The sequence below is a fragment of the Somniosus microcephalus genome, unplaced genomic scaffold (genome assembly GCF_052327205.1).
Source record: "Somniosus microcephalus isolate GS21.2 unplaced genomic scaffold, FLI_Smic_1.0 scaffold187, whole genome shotgun sequence".
In the NCBI taxonomy this organism is placed as follows: domain Eukaryota; kingdom Metazoa; phylum Chordata; class Chondrichthyes; order Squaliformes; family Somniosidae; genus Somniosus; species Somniosus microcephalus.
In genome coordinates this window covers 434,432-453,597 of record NW_028225374.1, presented here as the reverse complement: position 1 = coordinate 453,597, position 19,166 = coordinate 434,432, and the positions used below count along the sequence as shown (strand labels likewise).

The 19,166-nt window shown below is 42.7% G+C and overlaps 1 protein-coding gene across 1 annotated transcript; it reads right to left on the bottom strand.

Moving 5' to 3' along the window:
- Positions 1-11,610: 11,610 nt before the first annotated feature.
- On the bottom strand, positions 11,611-17,036 carry LOC147082078 (putative G protein-coupled receptor 139). The gene is made up of 2 exons (XM_085980473.1): positions 16,769-17,036; positions 11,611-16,024 (listed from the first exon to the last, which is right to left on the bottom strand). The coding sequence occupies exons 1-2, from the start codon at positions 16,836-16,838 to the stop codon at positions 15,066-15,068; spliced, it is 1,029 nt and encodes a 342-aa protein (XP_085836599.1). The 5' UTR covers positions 16,839-17,036; the 3' UTR covers positions 11,611-15,065.
- Between the last annotated feature and the right edge of the window lie 2,130 nt (positions 17,037-19,166).

The following is a 19,166-nucleotide window of genomic DNA, read 5'->3' as shown; positions in this document are numbered from 1 at the left end:
CTTTGGTCCTCCTTTGCTGAATCCTAAACTGCTCCCAGTCCTCAGGTTTGTTGCATTTTCTGGCCAATTTTAATGTCCTCTCCTTGGATCTTACGCTAACCTGAATTTCCTTTGTTAGCCACGGTTGAGTCATCTTTTTTGTTTCATTTGTATGTCAAACCGGGATGAACAAATTCTGTAGTTCATCCATGCGAAGTGTAAATGTTTGCCATTGCCTATCCACCATCAACCCTTTAAGTAACGTTCCCCAATCCATCCTAGCCAACTCGCGCCTCATACCATCATCGTTCCCTTTATTTAAATATACAGGACCCTAGTCTCTGAGTCAACTACTTTACTCTCCAGCTTAATGAAGAATTCTATTATACTTTGTTCGCTCCTCCCCAAGGGGCCTCGCACAACAACATTGCTAATTAATCATTTCTCTTTACATAATACCCAGTCTAAGATGGCCTGATCTCTAGTTGGTTCCTCGACATACTGGTCCATGAACCCATCCCGTCTACATTCTAGGAATTCCTCCTCCACAGTATTGTTACAAATTTGGTTAGCCCAATAATTATGTAGATTAAAGTCACCCTTGAAAGCTGCTGTGCCCTTATTGCACGCATCTATAATTTCCCGTTTAATGCCATCCCCAACCACAGCATGAATGTTTGGGATTCTGTATAAAACTCCCACTAACGTTTTTTGCCCCTTGCTATTTCTCAGTCTACCCATACAGACTCCACATCATCAGAGCTAATATTCTTCCTTACTATTGTGTTAATCTCCTCTTTTACCAGCAATGCTATCCCACTTCCTTTCCTTTTTGCCTGTCCTTCCTGATTATAGAATAGACCTGGATGTTGAATTCCCACCCTTGGTCACCCTGGAGCCATGTCTCCATAATTCCAATTACATCATATCCGTTTACATCAATGTGCACAGCAAATTCATCTACCTTATTACGAATGCACCTCGCATTAAGAGACAAGGCCTTCAGGCTTGTTTTTTTTTAACATTCTCAGTCCTTTTAGAACTATTATTTACTGTAGCCCTGCTTGATTTACATACTTTATTTCTCTGCCTTCCACTTTTGCTTTTCTCCTTCCAGATTTTATTTCTGTCCCTACTTCCCTTTCCTCCGTCACCCTGCACAGGCTTCCAACCCTCTGCCATTTTATTTTAAACCCTCCCCAAAAGCAGTAGCAAACTCTCCCTCTAGGACATCCGTCCCTGCCCCGCCCAGGTGCAAACCGTCCAGTTTGTACTGGTCCCACCTCCCCCAGTTCCAGTGTCCCAGGAATTTGAATCCCTCCTCCTTGCACCATTATTCTAGCCACGTATTCATCTGAAATATCCTTCTATTAAAACTATTAGTAGTGGGGTTCTAATTCATTGGATATTCAGTCTCATGCCATAAACACTCGGACACCTAGTCTGAAGAATACGCTTTGGGCCGGGTCTCACAGGGTAACTTTGTTCAGTATTAATTACTGTTCTCGTTCATATTGTACAGAGAGAGAGAAACAAACAGATAGACAGACAAGGGCAGAGGGACATACATATAGAAATTAAGGAGGTGATATGGAAGACAATGAGAGAACGAGAGAAGCATATGAAAAGACTGGAAGGGCCACAGGGACAGACGAAAACAGACAGATAAAGACAGCAGAGAGAGACTGATAGAGACAGATAGACCGAGAAAGATAATTACAGACATAGCGAATGCAAGGAAGAATGAGAATTGGAATAAAGATAGAAAGGAGAGAGAAATGGAATGAGGTGGAGATACTACTGCTGAAAAGTGGCAGAATCAAGAAGGTGTGAATAATGGTTTGGAGGTGTGGGACTGATGTCCAGAAACAGAGGGAGAACTGGGATAGAAAAATTACAGAACGTTAGCTGGATAGAAATAACATGTAACTGAGAAACGGTACAACAATGGAAAGCTTATTGGAAAGAGCTGATTGAGGGAAAAGTAAACAGAGAAAGAGAGTCATCTATAGAGAGAGACAAAAACAGAGAGTCAGAGAGTGACAGGAGAGAGAAACAGACAGAGAGGGGGAGAGAAAGTCAGAAGGAGGGAGGGACAGATCGAGACAGACAGAGAGAGACAGAGAGTGAGACAGAGCAACAGAGAGTCACAAGTAGCCAGGGGTGAAATTTAAAGGTAGACAGGACTGAGACAGAGAAACAGAAAGAGAAAGAGACCGACAGAAGGACAGATGGGACAGAGAGAGAGAGCCAGAGAGACATAGGATAGAGACACAACTGCGTTGCCCATTTCAGAGTAGAACTTGTTGGCAAAGAGGTGATGCAGATGTTGCCTGGAACGTCGGGCTTTCTGTGGCTCGTGGCCCAGATGTGTTCATCGGGTCTATAGGTGTCTTATCACCAATTGTAAAACAGTTGGATTTCGGGGCTTCCCAATGCGTAGTTTACAAATTTCCTGGTAACCACAAAATATGTATTTCCTGCAAAAATTGTGTGATTCGCTGATTTAATTTTCGAATCTGGAGTTCTCTGCACGGTATTGCTACAGTCTGTGAAATTTACAACAATGGGGAAGGCTTTAAAACAGAAAACAATATAGTGACATTTATATTTTGACATACTCTAGATTGTTAAAATATTATGATTTCTCATTCAACTTTGCTGTATCCAAAGCGAAGATGTAGTGACAGGTTCTGGCTACGAGGCGGCTCTGTGAATAGAGTTGCTGATGTCTCCCATCTCAGTTGTCACCTTGTATTCAAGGAATAACATATCCATTACCTAGTGATCAGCAGCAGCAAGGGAATATTTAAGTTATTTTTTACGTTGTTTTTTCACTTCGGATGTGAGCACCACTGGCAATGCCAGACTTTATTGCCCATCACTAGTTTTCCTTGAGAATGTGGTGGTGACTCGTCTTCTTGAAGCGCTGTAATCCGTGAGGTGCAGTTACTCCACAATGCTGTTTGATAGGGAATTCCAGGATTTTGAACCAGCGATGATGCCAAAATGATTATATATTTCCACGTCAACATGGTGTGTTCATTACAATGGAAATTGTAGATGATGGTGTTCCAATGCAGCTGCTGCCCTGTTCCTATATGCAAGATGTCGCGAGTTGGGCAGGTGCTGTCGAATTAGCCTTAGCGTTTTGCTGTTGTGCATCTTGTAGATGGTACATACTGAAGCCTCAGTGCACCAGTGCTGGAGAGAGTGACTGTTTGTGGATGGGGTGTCCTTCAAGCGGGCTGCTTGTTCTGGATTGTGTCGAGTTTCTTCAGTATTGTTGGAGCTGCATCCATGCAGACAAGTGGAGAGTAATCCGTCACACTGCTGACTTCTCTCTTATGGGTGCTGGATAGATATTGGGGAGCCAGGAGCTGAGTTTTACGCCGCAGAATACCCAGCCTCGCACCTGACATGTAGTCACATAATTTATCAAGCTGCTCCAGTTAAATTTCTGATCACTTGTGACCCCTAGGATGTTGGTTGTGGGGGATTCGACGATGGCAATGCCATTGAATGTCAAAGAGCAGTGGTTTTCACTTTTGGAGGTAGTCATTGCCTGGCATTATTTGGCGTGAATGGCATTTGTCAATTATCAGCCCAAGCTTGGATGTTGTCCAGGGCATGCTGTATGTGGGCATGCACTGCTTCTTTAACTGCGCAATAGCGAATGCAACACTGCGAAATCTTCAGCGAAAATATGCTTAGTCTGACATTATACCAGTGCGAAGGTCATTGAAGAAGCATCTGAAGATGCTTGGGCCTAGGACACTGCGCTGTGGAACTTCTGCAGCTTTGTCATGGGACTGAGATTATTGGCCTGCAACAACCACTCTCTGCTAGGCAAGATTTTAGCCAGTGGAGAGTTTTCACAACCATCTTCATCGAATTCAGTTTTGTTTGGCTTTCTTACTGCCGCACTCAGTCTAATGCTTCATTGTTATCAAGAGCAGTCATTCTCACCTCACCTCTGGAATTTATATATGTTATCTATGTTTGGACAAAGGATGTAATGAGGTCTGGAGCTGAGTGGTCCTGGTGGAACATAATCTGAGAATCGGTGAGCAATTATTGGTGAGTAATTGCAGCTTGATGACACTATCGACACCTTCCGTCACTTTGCAGATGGTTGAGAGTCAGCTGATATGGCGATAATTGGCCGGACTGGGGCCTAGAAATTCAGTAAGGCCGCGCCAGGTCTTTAGCGCCCGAAATTTAGCGCTCGCCCGGATTCCCGTAGCGCCCGCCTGAAATTCAGTTGCGGCGCCCCAAGACAGAGACGGGCGCTATTGCAGGGTTTGGCTGCCTCGCTTGGGGCGATGAAAGTCAATTGCAGGCATCCAGCTGCTGCTGCGGCACCCGATGCGGTGCGGCAGGCTGGGGTACTGCAGGCCTCCTCCTTCTCTTAAGGAGGAGCTGCCTGCAGCCGTGAGATCGCCGCTGGATTCCCCCGGCAAATGAGCCCGGCACCACGGAGAAGTGCCGGGCTCGCGGGAGTCAGACACCAATGCCGCGGGGGGAGGATGGTGCAGGAGTCCGGGGAGGGAGGTGCGGCCAGGCGGCCGCCGGGAAAGCAGCCGACCGCCCCTCCACCTTTATGCGCTGGCCTCTCGGAGCTGCAAGGCACCGTTTTTCAAACGCTGTTTGCGGCTGCCACAGGCGAGGCGGCCGCAACTGAATTTGGCAGTTGGCACGGAATCGCATTGGAACCGGGGCGCTGCGCACACCGATGACATCATGAGTGCCGGCGCAGCGCTACCGGCTAATGCTGATGTTAGGGACCAACTGAATTTCGGGCGCTATAAAACTTCCGGTACAAACCACTCTTTAGCCAATAAGTGGGCGCAAACGCGACTGAATTTCTAGGCCTGGATTTTTAAATATGTGAAATGTTAGCAGGAGTAGGCCATTCAAGGCTGCTCAGGCATTCAATAAGATCAAGGCTTTGTAACAATTTGATGCAACCGAATGGTTTGCTAGACCATTTTTGAAAGAGTCAAACACCTGGCTTTGGGTCTTGAGTCAAATATATAGGCCAGACCAGGAAAGACCTGCAAATTTCCTTCTCTTAAGGGCATTAGTGATCCAGTTGCGCTTTTACAACATTCTGTTAGCTTTCATGGTCACCATTACGTGAAACTAACTTTATATTCTCGATTATTTGGGGGGATTTGAACTCACATCTAGCAAGATCATCAGTCGAGGCCTAGGGAATCCTACTCCAGTAACATAACCACTATGCTACCGCACCTGTAACTGTAAGGTCAGATTGCCGGTGGTGATCCCAATACTAATATTGCTGGTGGTGATCCCAATACCAAATTTGCTGGTGGTGATCCCAATCCTAACATTGCTGGTGGTGATCCCAATACTAAACTTGTTGGTGGTGATCCCACTACTAACATTGCTGGTGGTGATCCCAATACTAAACTTGTTGATGGTGATCCCACTACTAACCTTGCTGGTGGTGATCCCAATACTAACATTGCTGGTGGTGATCCCACTACTAACATTGCTGGTGGGCTCCCACTGCTAACATTGCTGCTGGTGATCCCAATACTAACATCACTGCTGGTGATCCCAATCCTAACATTGCTGGTGGTGATCCCAATACAAAACTTGTTGGTGGTGATCCCAATAATAACATTGCTGGTGGTGATCCCAATACTAACATTGCTGGTGGTGATCCCAATACTAACATTGCTGGTGGTGACCCCACTACTAACATTGCTGGTGGGCTCCCACTACTAACATTGCTGCTGGTGATCCCACTACTAACATCGCTGGTGGTGATCCCAATACTAACATCACTGCTGGTGATCCCACTACTAACATTGCTGGTAGTGATAACACTACTAACATTGCTGGTAGTGATACCAATACTAACATTGCTGGTGGTGATCCCACTACTAACATTGCAGGTGTTGATTCCACTAGTAACATTGCTGGGTGAAAATCCCGAAATTATCATTAACTGTTGTGTCGCTGATCTAACATTATATGTGGTTGTGGAGTAACACCTCCCAAACTAGCGAACTCTACCACCTAGAAGGACAAGGGCAGCAAGCGCATGGAAACAACACCAACTCCAAGTTCCCCTACAAGTCACATACCATCCTGACTTGGAAATATATCACTGATGATTCAGTGTTGCTGAGTCAAAATCCTTGAATTCCCTCCTTAACAGCCTTGCGGGAGTAGCTTCAGCACATGGAATTCAGCCGTTCAAGAGACGGTTCACCACCACCTTCTCAGGGGCAACTTGGGAGGGGCAATAAATGCTGATCTTGCCAGCGAAATTAAAATACTGGCCAAACCGAGTAAAGGCAACATATTTCCTTCACTGAAGGACATCAGTGAACCAATTAGGTTTATATGACAATCCAGTAGCTTCATCGTCAACTTTAATCATGTTATTTTTTTCTGATTTATTTAATTAACTGAATTCAAATTCAGCAAATTGCCATCTGTGCAATTTGAGCTGTCGTCACAGGATAATTAGCCCATGTTTCTGGATTACTGTGTCAAAAACTTAACTACCATGCTAAAGTAATCTGTTACTGTTACTGAAAACGTTGTTGTTTTCAATACTTGACTATCCTCATTCATTTATATCACCCAGTCCATCGACTTTACCAATCATTTATATATCCCAGTCCATTTACTTTTCAACCCATTGACAGATCATCGTCCATTGACTGTCCCAATCCATTGATATGACCTAATCCATTGACTTTCACAATCCATTGATATGAACCAGTCCATTGACTTTCCCAATCCACTGAACCTTCAATAGGCCTTTGATAAGTTACCACAGAGTACACGTGTGACTAAGTTCAGACCATGTGGAGACAGGGGCAAACAGCAGAATGGAAAGTTAACTGTCGACACAGCAGAAAACAGAGAGTGGGGGATAAAGGTATTTACTTAGACTGGCAGCAGATGGAAAGTGATGTCATACAGGGATCGGTGCAGGGACCACAGCTGTTCACCATTTACACACGTTGTTTGGACTCGAGAATCTGAAGTACAATATTAAAATTTGCATTTAACTCCGAATTGGAAGGTATAGTTAAACTGAGAGGCAGGTTGAGAAAGCAGTTAAATAAAGTTTACGGGATACTGGGCAGCATAAAAAGACTAATAGTGTACAAAACCATGTAAATTATGATGAACCTGTATAAAACACTGGTTCGGCCTCAACTGGAGTATAATTCCTAATTCTGGGCACTGCACTTTCAGAAGGATGTGAAGGCCATAGAGAGCGTGCAGAACTGATTTACGAGAATGATTCCAGGGATGAGGAACTTCAGTTACCTGGATAGTCTGGAGAAGCTGGGATTGTCCTCCTTAGAGCACAGAAGATTGAGAGGAGATGTGATAGAGATGTGCCAACTCATGAGGGGTCAGGACAGAGTAGATAGAGAAAAACTGTTTACATTGGCAATAGGGTCGAGAACCAGAGGACACAGATTAAGGTAATTGTCAGAAGAACCAAAGGCGACATGGGGAGATACTTTTTACTCAGCAAGTGTTTAGGATCTGGAATGCAATTCCTGAAAGTGTGGTGCGAGCAGACTCAATCACAGCTTTCAAAAGGGAGTTGGATAAGTTTTTCCAGGATAAAAAAGTGCAGGTCTCCGGGGAAAGGGCTTGGGAGTTGAACGAGCTGAAGTGCTCTTGCAGTGGCTCTACGGGCCGAATGGCATTCTTCCATAAGAACATAAGAAACAGGGGCAGGACTAGGACATTTAGACTTTCGAGCCGGCTCCGCCATTTAGTAATATTCTACCAAATTTCCACTTCTGTAACCATTCTATGATTCTATAATTCTGAGGAAGATAGCAATAACATACAATAAAATGGTAACAAACTTGCAGGATGTGAGTGTAAATGGCCAACTAATTTCAGTATAAGAATGTGAAGTGCTGTATTTTGGTAGCAGTAATAAGGAGGCCAAATACTCCGATAGAAAAGTTATAATAAACTTGTATAGACACTTGGTTAGTCCACCCTTGGTGAACTGTGCACAGATTGGACTCCATCTTACAAAAAATGATATTGAGGCCTTGGCGAAGGTGCAAACAGACTGGGCTTGCGGCAGGTGGTGAGACAACCAACACGAGGGAAAACCTACTTGACTGAGACGTTATAACTTTCTGGAACAACTGAACAGGCAGGGATTATTTTCCCTAGAAAAGAGAAGGCTGAGGTGTGACCAAATAGAGGTTCTAAAATTATGAGTTGCAGACGTAGAGAACATGTTTCAACCTCTGGGGGTTATCCGAAAATAGGGGTGATAAATAAAGTGAGTCACGAATAAATAAGAAATGAATTCAGGATTAACTTCTTTATCCAGAGAGTGTTTAGAATGTGGAAGTCGCAACCACACGGAGTATGTTGAGGCGAATAGCATTAATGCATCACAAAGGGAGATGGAAAAGTACCGGCTAGCAGTCAGAACCCTAGCTCCGTGTGCGGGGATGTCATTTCATATAATAACATTGAAAATTGTTGAAGGACTGGAGTCTGGCTTCTGGAGTTCGACATCTGGAGTGTGGCGTCCGGAGTCACTGATAAAGCGTTGAGGCTTTGCAGTGATCAAATGATAAGCTGTTGTTCTTGTAATCCGCAGAGTGCGGGATGCTCCCCCATTCTTGCTTGTGTTGGTTTTGAATATTTTAGCTGATCATTTCGCTGCAAGCCTGCAAGGCCAATTTACCCTTTCTGGGGTGCAGTGCAATAAGCCGAAAGAAGCATAGCAGGTGGGGTCTAATCAAAGCTCGAAACAACTCAAGCATAACTTGCTCCATTTTATATTCCAGCTCGCTTGAGATAAATGTTCACATTCCTTTAGCCTTTTTGACTGGGCCACGAGCACCTTATTTAACAAACATTGGCGCGGATTTTCCGGGGCTTTTGACCACGGACGTGGTTGTAAGTGCCCCAAATGTTCAGAGTTTCCGCATGTAATGTGCATGCGCGATAACCCAAAACTCGAGATCTGTCAAGGTTTTGCTTCACAGAGCATGCGCATCTGCAGGAAATGTAAATTCGCTGGCACGGAGTTGGGCTCTTTGTGCAACTAGTGTATAATGAATGCCCATCAAACACAAACAGGAACAAGCATGTGTAATGCCTTGTTTTACCAGGATAAGTGTGTAAATATATATTTAAATATTTTTAAAATCAGTTAACCATATAACAACCTTTAAAATTAGTTTATGTTATTTTTGGCCCCTTGAAAATTTTTACAGTTATTTTTCAAAGCAATTAATTTTTATTTTAAATGGTTAATTAAATTGTATATTAATTCATTTTGGACATATGATGATTTATTTTCAGAGATGTGAAAGTGTGTTTTTTGGGATTCCTATTATGCTTATGGGGAGTCCGTACGTAAGTGGGATCCCAATAAGCATAATGGAAATCACCCTTTTTGATTGGGTGGGCCGGCCCACATGATCTCAGGAATGGTTACGTACCGCATGCACCCCTGGGATATGTCGGCCTTCACTCAGGGATCCGCCTGCAGGCCCAGGAGCGGGAGTCTTCGAAGGGAGGGAGGCACCAGGTAGGTGTGGACTTTACTTGCAGTTCAGACCTCATTAAATACAATGGGATCTTGCGTGCTACTCACGACGTTTATTTCTTTAGCAAATTTGTGGTAAAGTAGAATGTTTGTAAGTGAGATTTCCTAGTGATATTGTAGTTATAGTACAAGTCTGCTTTGGATGATATGTTGGCTGAAGACATAGGTTGTTAGGTTTTGAATTAATATATAATGTAAACCACTGAATCTGTTGAAATATAGTTGACTACACCACCAGCACTTTAATTATATTTTCCGTATTAACAATCCTATTACAAACATACAAAGGTTAAGGAATATCCGGGACCTGAATGTGTGCGTGACCCTGGTCTTAATCCATTCGATAAGGTGGACCATGACGAGCTGTTTCACCTTGTCCAGAACAGGTGCACCAGAGGGCACTGTGTGTGATTGAAGGGGGGTAAAAACAAAACTAATCACTGGAAAGATTGTTTCAGTGGGCGACGGTCTATCTATGGAACAGGATTCCATCCTAATCCTTATAATTAAAACTAGACGACAGGGGAGTTCAGGGGAACAAGAGCAGCAAAATTAGAAATAGAATAAAGGGGAATTTAGGAGAACAGAGTAAATATTTAATTAGAAATGGAGAACAGTAAAATTAAGTGCAATAAATTAACCATTAATTAGAACTAGAATAAAGGGAATATAGGCATAATATAGGATAAGGGGTAGGCCATTTAGGACTGAAATGAGGAGGAATTTCTTCACCCAGAGAGTGGTGAACCTGTGGAATTCTCTATCACAGAAGGCAGTAGAGGCCAATTCATTAAATATATTCAAGAAGGAGTTGGATATATTTCTTCAGGCTAAAGGGATCAAGGGGTATGGGCAGAAAGCAGGGACCGGGTACTGAATTTGGATGATCAGCCATGATTGCATTGAATGGCGGAGCAGGCTCAAAGGGCCGAATGGCCTACTCCTGCTCCTATTTTCTCTGTTACACAAGTGGTTTAATTAGAAATAGAGGACAGGGGAAGAAAGCGATTGTTCAATTAGGAATAGAAGACAAGGGGATTCAGGGGAATAAACGAACTGTCTAGTTTGAAATAATATAAAAGGAGACATGGGATAACATAGTAACTGTTGATTTAAAAGTATGGGACTGGGGAGACAGTAACTGTTTATTTAGAAATAGCCGAGAGGGGAATGTCACGGAAACACAGTAATTGTTTAATTAGAAATTGGGGTGCATGGAACATAGTAACCATGTATATGGATTTACTTGACAGGGGAACACAGTTATTGGTTAATAACAAATAGAGGGCATGGAATGTCAGGGAAACTCTAACAGTTTAATTAGAAATCGAAAAGCTCAAATGGAGTATAACAACGTTTTAATTATAAACAGGTGACGGGGAATCACAACCACATCAGATTGAATGTGACCCGTTAATGTAATGGTTAATTATTCTTGCCTGTCCTTTCTAATTTACCTATTGAGTTTGGATGATGTGCTTGATTGGCCGAAGACATAGGCTGTTAGATTTGGAATTAATATATAATGTAAACCACTGAATCTGTTGAAATATAGTTGACTACACCACCAGCACTTTAATTATATTTTCCGTATTAACGATTGTATTTGGATGCAGTTGGAACTAAAATATCTGCCTGCTGCCTGACTCCTGCCTTCAATATTGTGGGTCGTCTGAATCGAGATGAATGAGAATATGCTTCTTACACAGAACTGTCCGCAACTGATGAGCATATTCCCCAGAAGTTGGATGTCATCCGAATTGGCCGAGCGCAGGCTCCACGGGGACCTGAAACCATTGTATTTTGGCTTTTGGAGAATGTCAACGTCAAGTGGAACCTTAGAGTGACGGCTAAAGTGGACTCTTAATCACAGTTAGTAAATGGAGCCCATTCACAATTAAATTACAAAGGGATTAGTGTAATGTTTTCAATAAGACTCTTGAACATTGGCGTGAGTTGCTATAGATTTATTAAGCACATATTGAATGCAATAGTATTTAAGTATACAATTAAGCTTTAGGAATTAGCACCACACCTGATATTGGTTGGGTGGTGAGCTTCTTAGGCTTCTACCAAACCAAATATTCATTAAAACTGCCAGTTTTCATGCATTTTTCTCATTCCCTGTACTTGCCAAGCCAAACAATCCTGCCGTACAAGATTATATCACATTTTAAATAAAAATCCATCTAAAGCTAATTTAATTGACATATGATCGATAGTTTTACTCTTCTTCGATAATATTCGAATTGTACCAATTGATATATTTAGTAGTAAGTCTGTCTGTTTCTGTATCTATTGTACTAATTGGAAATGGTGATGGATGCCCGGATGTTTTCCTTTGCAGAAGTGTCTTCCCTCACCGTTAGCAAATGTTTAAAGGTCCCTGAAATTGATTAATCTGTTTTCAATGTCATGAGTTTAATTAAATCGCTTATGACTTCATCCTGAAACTGGCCATTGCTGCAGCGTCAGTGCTGGCCCAATAGCCCAGTGGTACTTGACGCAGATTTATACTTCACTGCATAACGGGAAGAGACTAATGGTTAACATTACTACAGTAGATAGACAAACCAATACAGTATAGCATTAGAAGAATTTCGGATGGTCTGATTAACCATTTCCTTACAATGCTCCCTTTGTTGGCGTGAACATATTTAAGGTCAACACTAAACAATTTTTCATCAACATCATATATCTATCTCGACCTATTCTATGGTACAGAAAGCTGCACCTTGATTTTACATATACTCCCTCTCACCAGAGCCACATCAACCACGTCATGTACTGGTGTCATCAACGTGACTGACCATGCCTTGGGATCCATTCTTCATCAAGCATATCACCTGCTATTTGGTTTATGCACGACATGTCACTTCTGCACACTCAGCGATTCCAAAGATTATGCCATGCGAGAAATTGAATACAAGTCAACCCTTTGATATCTGGCTATCATATCGAAGGACCAGGTGTGTTGGGGTGTTTGATTAGAATCTCCCCCTGCATGGTCCTGATGTTTCGGATAGTGACCAAGCTATCAAATACATTCTTCTCATTGTTCAGTATAAACAAGGACACAGCCATTTCCAATAAAAAGTGAACAATTATCCATCTTAACTACACTTACCTGACTTTCACTAGATTGTGATTTGATAGCAGATTGATGTATCTCGGCGAATGGTACCCAGGTGATTTAAGTTAAGAAGGGCTTTAAATGTATACATAGAAACAGACTGCTTCCATTAGTTGAGGATCAAGAGCTAACGGCCAGAGATACATATTTTCTGATCGGAGGCCACCTGCGTGCGGAACACTCCGATCAGTAAATATCTACGAACTTACCTCAGGGATCCCAAGGCGCCTACACTTCCAATCCTGGGCCTCTCCAAACACCAAGTGTGCAGGGCCCACCTATCTCAGAGGCGCAGGAAGTTCGCAATCGTCCCTGGGATCAAGTGGGCCAGGCCAGCCAATAGAAGAAGGGAATCTCACTTGATGCACTTGACAGATAGACCTGTCAAATACATGAATGGGGATCACCCCAAAAACACAGTAAAGCTTTAAATGCATTTAAAAACACCATCCCCTTTTTAAACTAAGTTGAAATTGCAATAAATTAAATATTTTAAACAAACATTTATTTTTTGAAAAAAATAAAGTTTTTTATGGGGCTAACAATAAACTTACTTCTTTCAAAAGTATTTTTAAATGATTAATGAGTCAAAAAAACATTTCAACTCTTTTCCTGGTAAAAGCAGGCCTTTCGCCTGCTTTTATCAAGATTCAGAAATCTAAAGGTTTTCTGCGGGCGGAGGGTCTCCAGAAAGCGGAATTCTCTGCCCGCGGATGCCGTTTTACAGGGCAGGCAGAGGATCTGTCAAGAGAATCCTTGGCAGATCGGAATTGCCGGTTTTCAGCGCATGCGCTGTGCATGCCTGAAACCGGTATTTCCGATGTCCCGACAAGTGCTTCCACGGCGGCTACAGACCCATAGGGATCTGAATATCCGGTGCAATATATGTTAGAGATTTAGAACAAAAGGTAGTAGGAACCACTTTACACGGTGAGTTGTGAGACTGGAAATAACGGAGGCAGAAATTATGTCAGTATTGAAGTTTAATGTATATAGATGAATGAGTAACAATAGGTTGAAGTGATGCTGACACCGGTTGGGTAAATTGGATAGAACTAATTACTGGGGTGGAGTGTAAACGCCGACAAGGACTGGTTGGAACTTATGGACTGTGCCCCTGTTATAAAATTCCAACATTGTGATGAACAATTGAGATTTCAAGTAAATATCTTTGAACAATGATGGCTAATGTCACATTGACGAGTCAAGTTCCTACTGTCTCCAGCATTAGACACTGATCAGGAGGCAGGGGCCCGTTCTATTGGTCCAGGAGACACAGGGGGCGGATTCTGACGGGGAGACCAGCGCCTGCAACATTCACACCGAAATTACAGGATTACAAATATCCACCATTGTAACACCCGTATTTTCCGATCGCAGGCCTCCCACGGGCGGAGGTCTGCGATCTGGAAACATCTACGCCCTTAGCTGAGTGCTACCGGGACGCACACGCTTCCGCTCCGTGGCCTCTCCAAACTCCAAATGCGCAGGACCCACCTATCCCTTAGACGCATGTAGTTTGCAGTGTCCCTGCGATTACATGGGCCATGGGGAGACAATCAAAGAAGGGAGTATCCCTTCATAAACATTACCGGAAGACATGTCAAATATATGACTGGAGATCATCCCAAAAACATAGTAAAACTTTAAATACATTTTAAAAAATCATATTTTTTAAATGACTTGAAATAACAATAAATTATGTATTTTAAACAAAAATTTTATATTTTGTTAAAAATAACGGAAGTTTTTTATTTGGCTAAAATAACGTTTCCTTTTTTTTGTATTTGTAATGATAAATCAGTGAAATATTTTTGTTTTATTTTTTCAACGCTTACTCTTGTAAAAGCAGGCTTTACTCCTGCTTTTATCAGGCGTAAGAATTATAAGGGTTTTCTGCGGGCGGAGGGTCTCCAAGAAGCGGAACTATCCGCCCGCAGAGGCCCTTCTCCAGGGCAGCCGGAGGATCTGTCAAGACCATTCTTGACAGATCTATTGGTTTTGATCGCGTGCGCTGTGCATGCCTGAAACCAGCATTTCCGATGTCCCTACGGGTGGGTACACAGCGCGGAAACTTTATATATTAATTAAACTGTGGCGACTCTTTCCTTTGCCTGCGGTGTGTGTCAGTTAAAGCTGACGCCTACATGTTCTACTCCACAGCTGAAGTTCAATCATGAGTGTTCTCTTTGAACCTTGAGCGGGAAGTGCGCTGTTTTATGAGAACTGGATTATGTTCACCCGAGCAGAGCAGCAGACATCAAACACAAGGCATAAAGTGGGAGAAATGTTTTCTGTTACCTGTTCATTCGCACAACAACAAACGATTTTCGTCCTAACGGACAGATGGCTATTCTACAATAGATTGCAGTTTGTAATTGAACTCTTGTTAGGACAGGAAGCTTTGATTTTACATTTCATTCTTTTACCAATAAATGTCCAAGGAATTTTCATCACCTGCTTCAGCTCTTCCCTGAATTTAGTTTGAGTTGCTGCATAAATGCACGTGTTTGTACAGGAACTCAAATACAAAAGCATATATCCGGTTTCAGTGGCAACATAGGCAGGGGCTGCATAATCGCCTTTGTAATGCACGGTGCTTGTCAGTCTGGTAGTTATAAAACTAACGACATTTGTCAGCCACAACAGTATAAAACTTCCCGATACACTGAACAGTAAAGTGATGGATTTCCTTCGGTTCTCCATCTCTGGATCGCTCTGATTCTCACTGCTGTGACCCCGGAGACCCCTGCGGGCTCTACTGACCACTAAAATACGTCTGACTGTCAAACCATTAAAAAGTAATATCAAAGCAAAGGCAAACGAAGCAAAACAAATGCTTTGTAACCAGGAAAACGCCACTCCTAAAGGCGAAGAAAAAAACGCCACTCTGGAGCGGCAACCCGAGGGAACATTGTTAATGACTTGATCAGATTCATATGCAAAACAAAAAGGGAGGCTCTGTAAACAGATCAGGACAGATACCGTTGTTATAACCGCGGCCGCAGTTCTCACTGTGCAATACTTGGTTTTTAACTTCTCAGTACATATAGCTACAAATCGGTCAAATGTGAACGAGACTGTAAACCACACCGACACATACAGGGCGACACATTGCACGTACATAATGATCTTACAAACGACAGTGTAGTACAGGAATGGATGTGGCAAGTGATAACGTAAAATGCGGTTCACAAATATATTGATGATCATGACCAGTAGATCAGCTGTTGCCATGGCCACCATGTAGACAGAGATACACTTGGAAAGGCCGCAGTTTCCTCGGGAGAGAATCACGATTGTCAGTAGGTTCGCTGTGAGAAAGAGGGAGAAGAGATCAGTAATGGGGACACTCGGATACATCTCACAGGTTATTGTGGGGAAAGGTTCAGATCGGACCCTACTTAGGGTCATAGACACTGATTATTCTCATTAATATAAGCGAGTGTCCTCAACATTTTATTTAAAGTAATGAAATCATTGAACATTCAAAATAGAGGAAGTGAAAATCCACCGTCCCTCCAGCAAACTTCAGTCACGTATTAAATTTTATTCCACGGCAATTAATGGAAAGATATAATTCAAATAAAATATTCAGCTGAGACAAAAGCTTTCAATTTATGTCTAACCGCTGCCGAGAGGATGGGAACACCTTACCGAGCTGCAATTATTTCTCAAAATATTGTTCAAAGTCCCCTGTTTTGTGGAGGTGTCTGCAGTCCGAGGAATTATCAACTTAATTTAGATAGGGAAGAACGGTACAAATGAGGAGATTACTATGGGCACTGAACAAAACTTTCGTTAATGAATTATGAGCTTTTGGAGGTGCCGGGGAATCAGCCTCGCCCTCCCTCAGTATAGGGAGGAATACTGAGCTCCCGGTGCAAACCACCTACCGAGGAGAACAGTGCCTCAGCGGCTGCGCGGACCTCTGCCATTCCCGCATTATATTCATTGCTTATCCCGGTCTCTGCAATGAGGATATTATCGGAATCTGTTACATAATCATTAAAGTGAGATCGTCAACAGCTATTAGGCAACAAGAGACATTGACTTACCGGGAACACCGAAGGCTGCGAGAATATAGTAATAAATGTCCCTTATCTGTAGAATTGCTGGCCGTGCCATTTGTTTGACGATTTGTGTGGATTCTGCCCAGCTGTACGATTTCGTCTGCAGTACATCTGAAGTCAGTAAATGCTCCCAATTTATAGAACAATCCGTGCCGATGAGGTAATCTGGTTACACAATAAGTGTCTTCATTCTCAGTCACTTAACAAACAAGGGGCGATTATATCTTCAGTGCGCCCGGGCCGCCAATGGGGAAATTGAACAGCTCAGTCCATGAAACTCCGCCCATTAAAATCAATGAACGGAAAGTAATAACAGCGGGAATGTGCTCTGTGCATGCCTCGTGATCCCTACAGGGACCATCCTCACGGACATTGCGTTAGGATCTTGGAGTCTCAAATTAATTCGGTGAAATCTTCACTCATCCAGCACATAATTAAAGTTTGTTTTTTACTGTTATAATGGCTGATGATGAATCGGCTCTAGCATTACTGGTGGAGACATTACAATAACATTTCTGGTGGTGACCCTACTCTAACATTACTGGTGGTGACACAACTCTAATATTACTGTTGGTGACCCTACTCTAACATTACTGGTCGTGACACAACTCTAATATTACTGTTGGTGACTCTACTCTATCATTACTATTATAGGTGGTGACGATACGCTAGTATTACTAATGATGATATAACACTAATATTACTGGTAAAGACGCTACTCTAACATTATTGGTGGTGACTCTACTCTAACATTACTGGTGTTGGCCCTACTTTAACGTTACTGCTGGTGACCCGACACTAACAAAACTGCCGGTGACCCTACTTTAACATTACTGGTGGTGACCCTACGCTAACATAACTGGTGGTAACTGTACTCTAACATTATTGGTGGTGACACTACAGTACCATTACTGGTGGTAACTCTAATCTAACATTACTGATGGTGACCATACTGTAACTTTACTGGTGGTGACCATACTCTAACCTTATTTGTTGAGACCCTATTCTAACATTTCTGGTGTTGTCTATACACTATCATTACTGGTGGGGACACTAATCTAACATTACTGCTGGTGACCCTACACTAACAATACTGGTGGTGACTCCTCTCTAACATTACTGGTGGTGACTCCTCTCTAAAATCACTGATGGTAGCTTAACTCCAAAACTATTGGTGGTGACCCTACACTAATATTACTGGTGGAAAGCCAACCCTCACCTGACCAGTGATGACTCATCTCTAAAGTGAGAGGTGCTGGCCCTACTCGAACGTTACTGATGGTGACCCTATGCTAACATTACTGGTGATGATCCGAGTGTAACATTACTGCCGGTGACCCTACTCTAACATTACTGGTGATGACCCTACTCTAACGTTACTGATGGTGACCATAATCTAACATTACTGGAGGTGACTCCACTCGAACATTAATGGCGGTGACCCTACTCTAACATCACTGGTGCTGACCCTACTCCAGCGTTACTGGTGGTATGCTACTCTAACATTACTTGTGGTGGCCCTACTCTAACTTCACTAGTCCTGACTTTACTCTATAATTACTGCTGATTATCTTAATCTAACATTACTGTTGGTTCCCCTGCTTTAATGTTGAGGAATCTTGTCTGGTGGGACCCTACTTTAACATTACCAGTGGTGAAATTAACCTATCCAAACTGGTGATGAACGTCATTATCATTACTGGTGGAGGTTCGCATGGCAGCTGCTAATGATTCTGCCATTGCAATTTACCCTTCATCTAGACTCACCTTTTTTTTCTTAACTTGTCCCATTACCATCTCCTTTTGCCTTCCTCCATCATCCCTTTTGTCTCCTAATCCCTTCTGCTTTCCTTCCAATCACAGACCTTCCTTTTTGTGCTTTCCTCACCTCCCCAATCTCCCTGCCCCTACACTTGCTTAAAAACCTTTCACATTTCCAACTTTTTCCAGTTCTGATGAAGGGTCATCCACTTGAAACGTTAACTCTGTTTTTCTTTCCACATATGCTGAGTGTTTCCAGCATTTCTTGTTTTTATTTCAGATTTGCAACATCCGCATATTTGGCTTTCATATTACTGGTATTTTCCCTGCTCTAATATTACTGGTGAGGACTCCTGCGTAACATTATTGGTGATGACTTCTCTCTAACCTGACTTGTGTAGAGCCTATTCTAACATTACTCTTGGTGACACTATTCTCCAATTACTGTTGATGACTCTAATCTAACATTGATGGTAGTAACCCTACTCTAACATTACCGGTTGTGAGCTTACACTAACCTTCTTGTCTGAGATGAAGAGAAATTTCTTCACAGAGAGCTTTGTGAATCTTTTGACTTATCTACCACAGAGAGCTGTGGATGGTCATTCGTTGAATACATTCA

What these genes read in the sequence shown, in the direction of transcription:
- LOC147082078 (XM_085980473.1), bottom strand. Translation starts at nt 16,838, where the DNA reads ATGGCACGGCCAGCAATTCTACAGATAAGGGACATTTATTACTATATT. An exon ending in CGCAGCCTTCGGTGTTCCCG is followed by an intron (nt 16,025 to 16,768) that starts GTAAGTCAATGT and finishes TCTTTCTCACAG; the next exon opens with CGAACCTACTGACAATCGTG.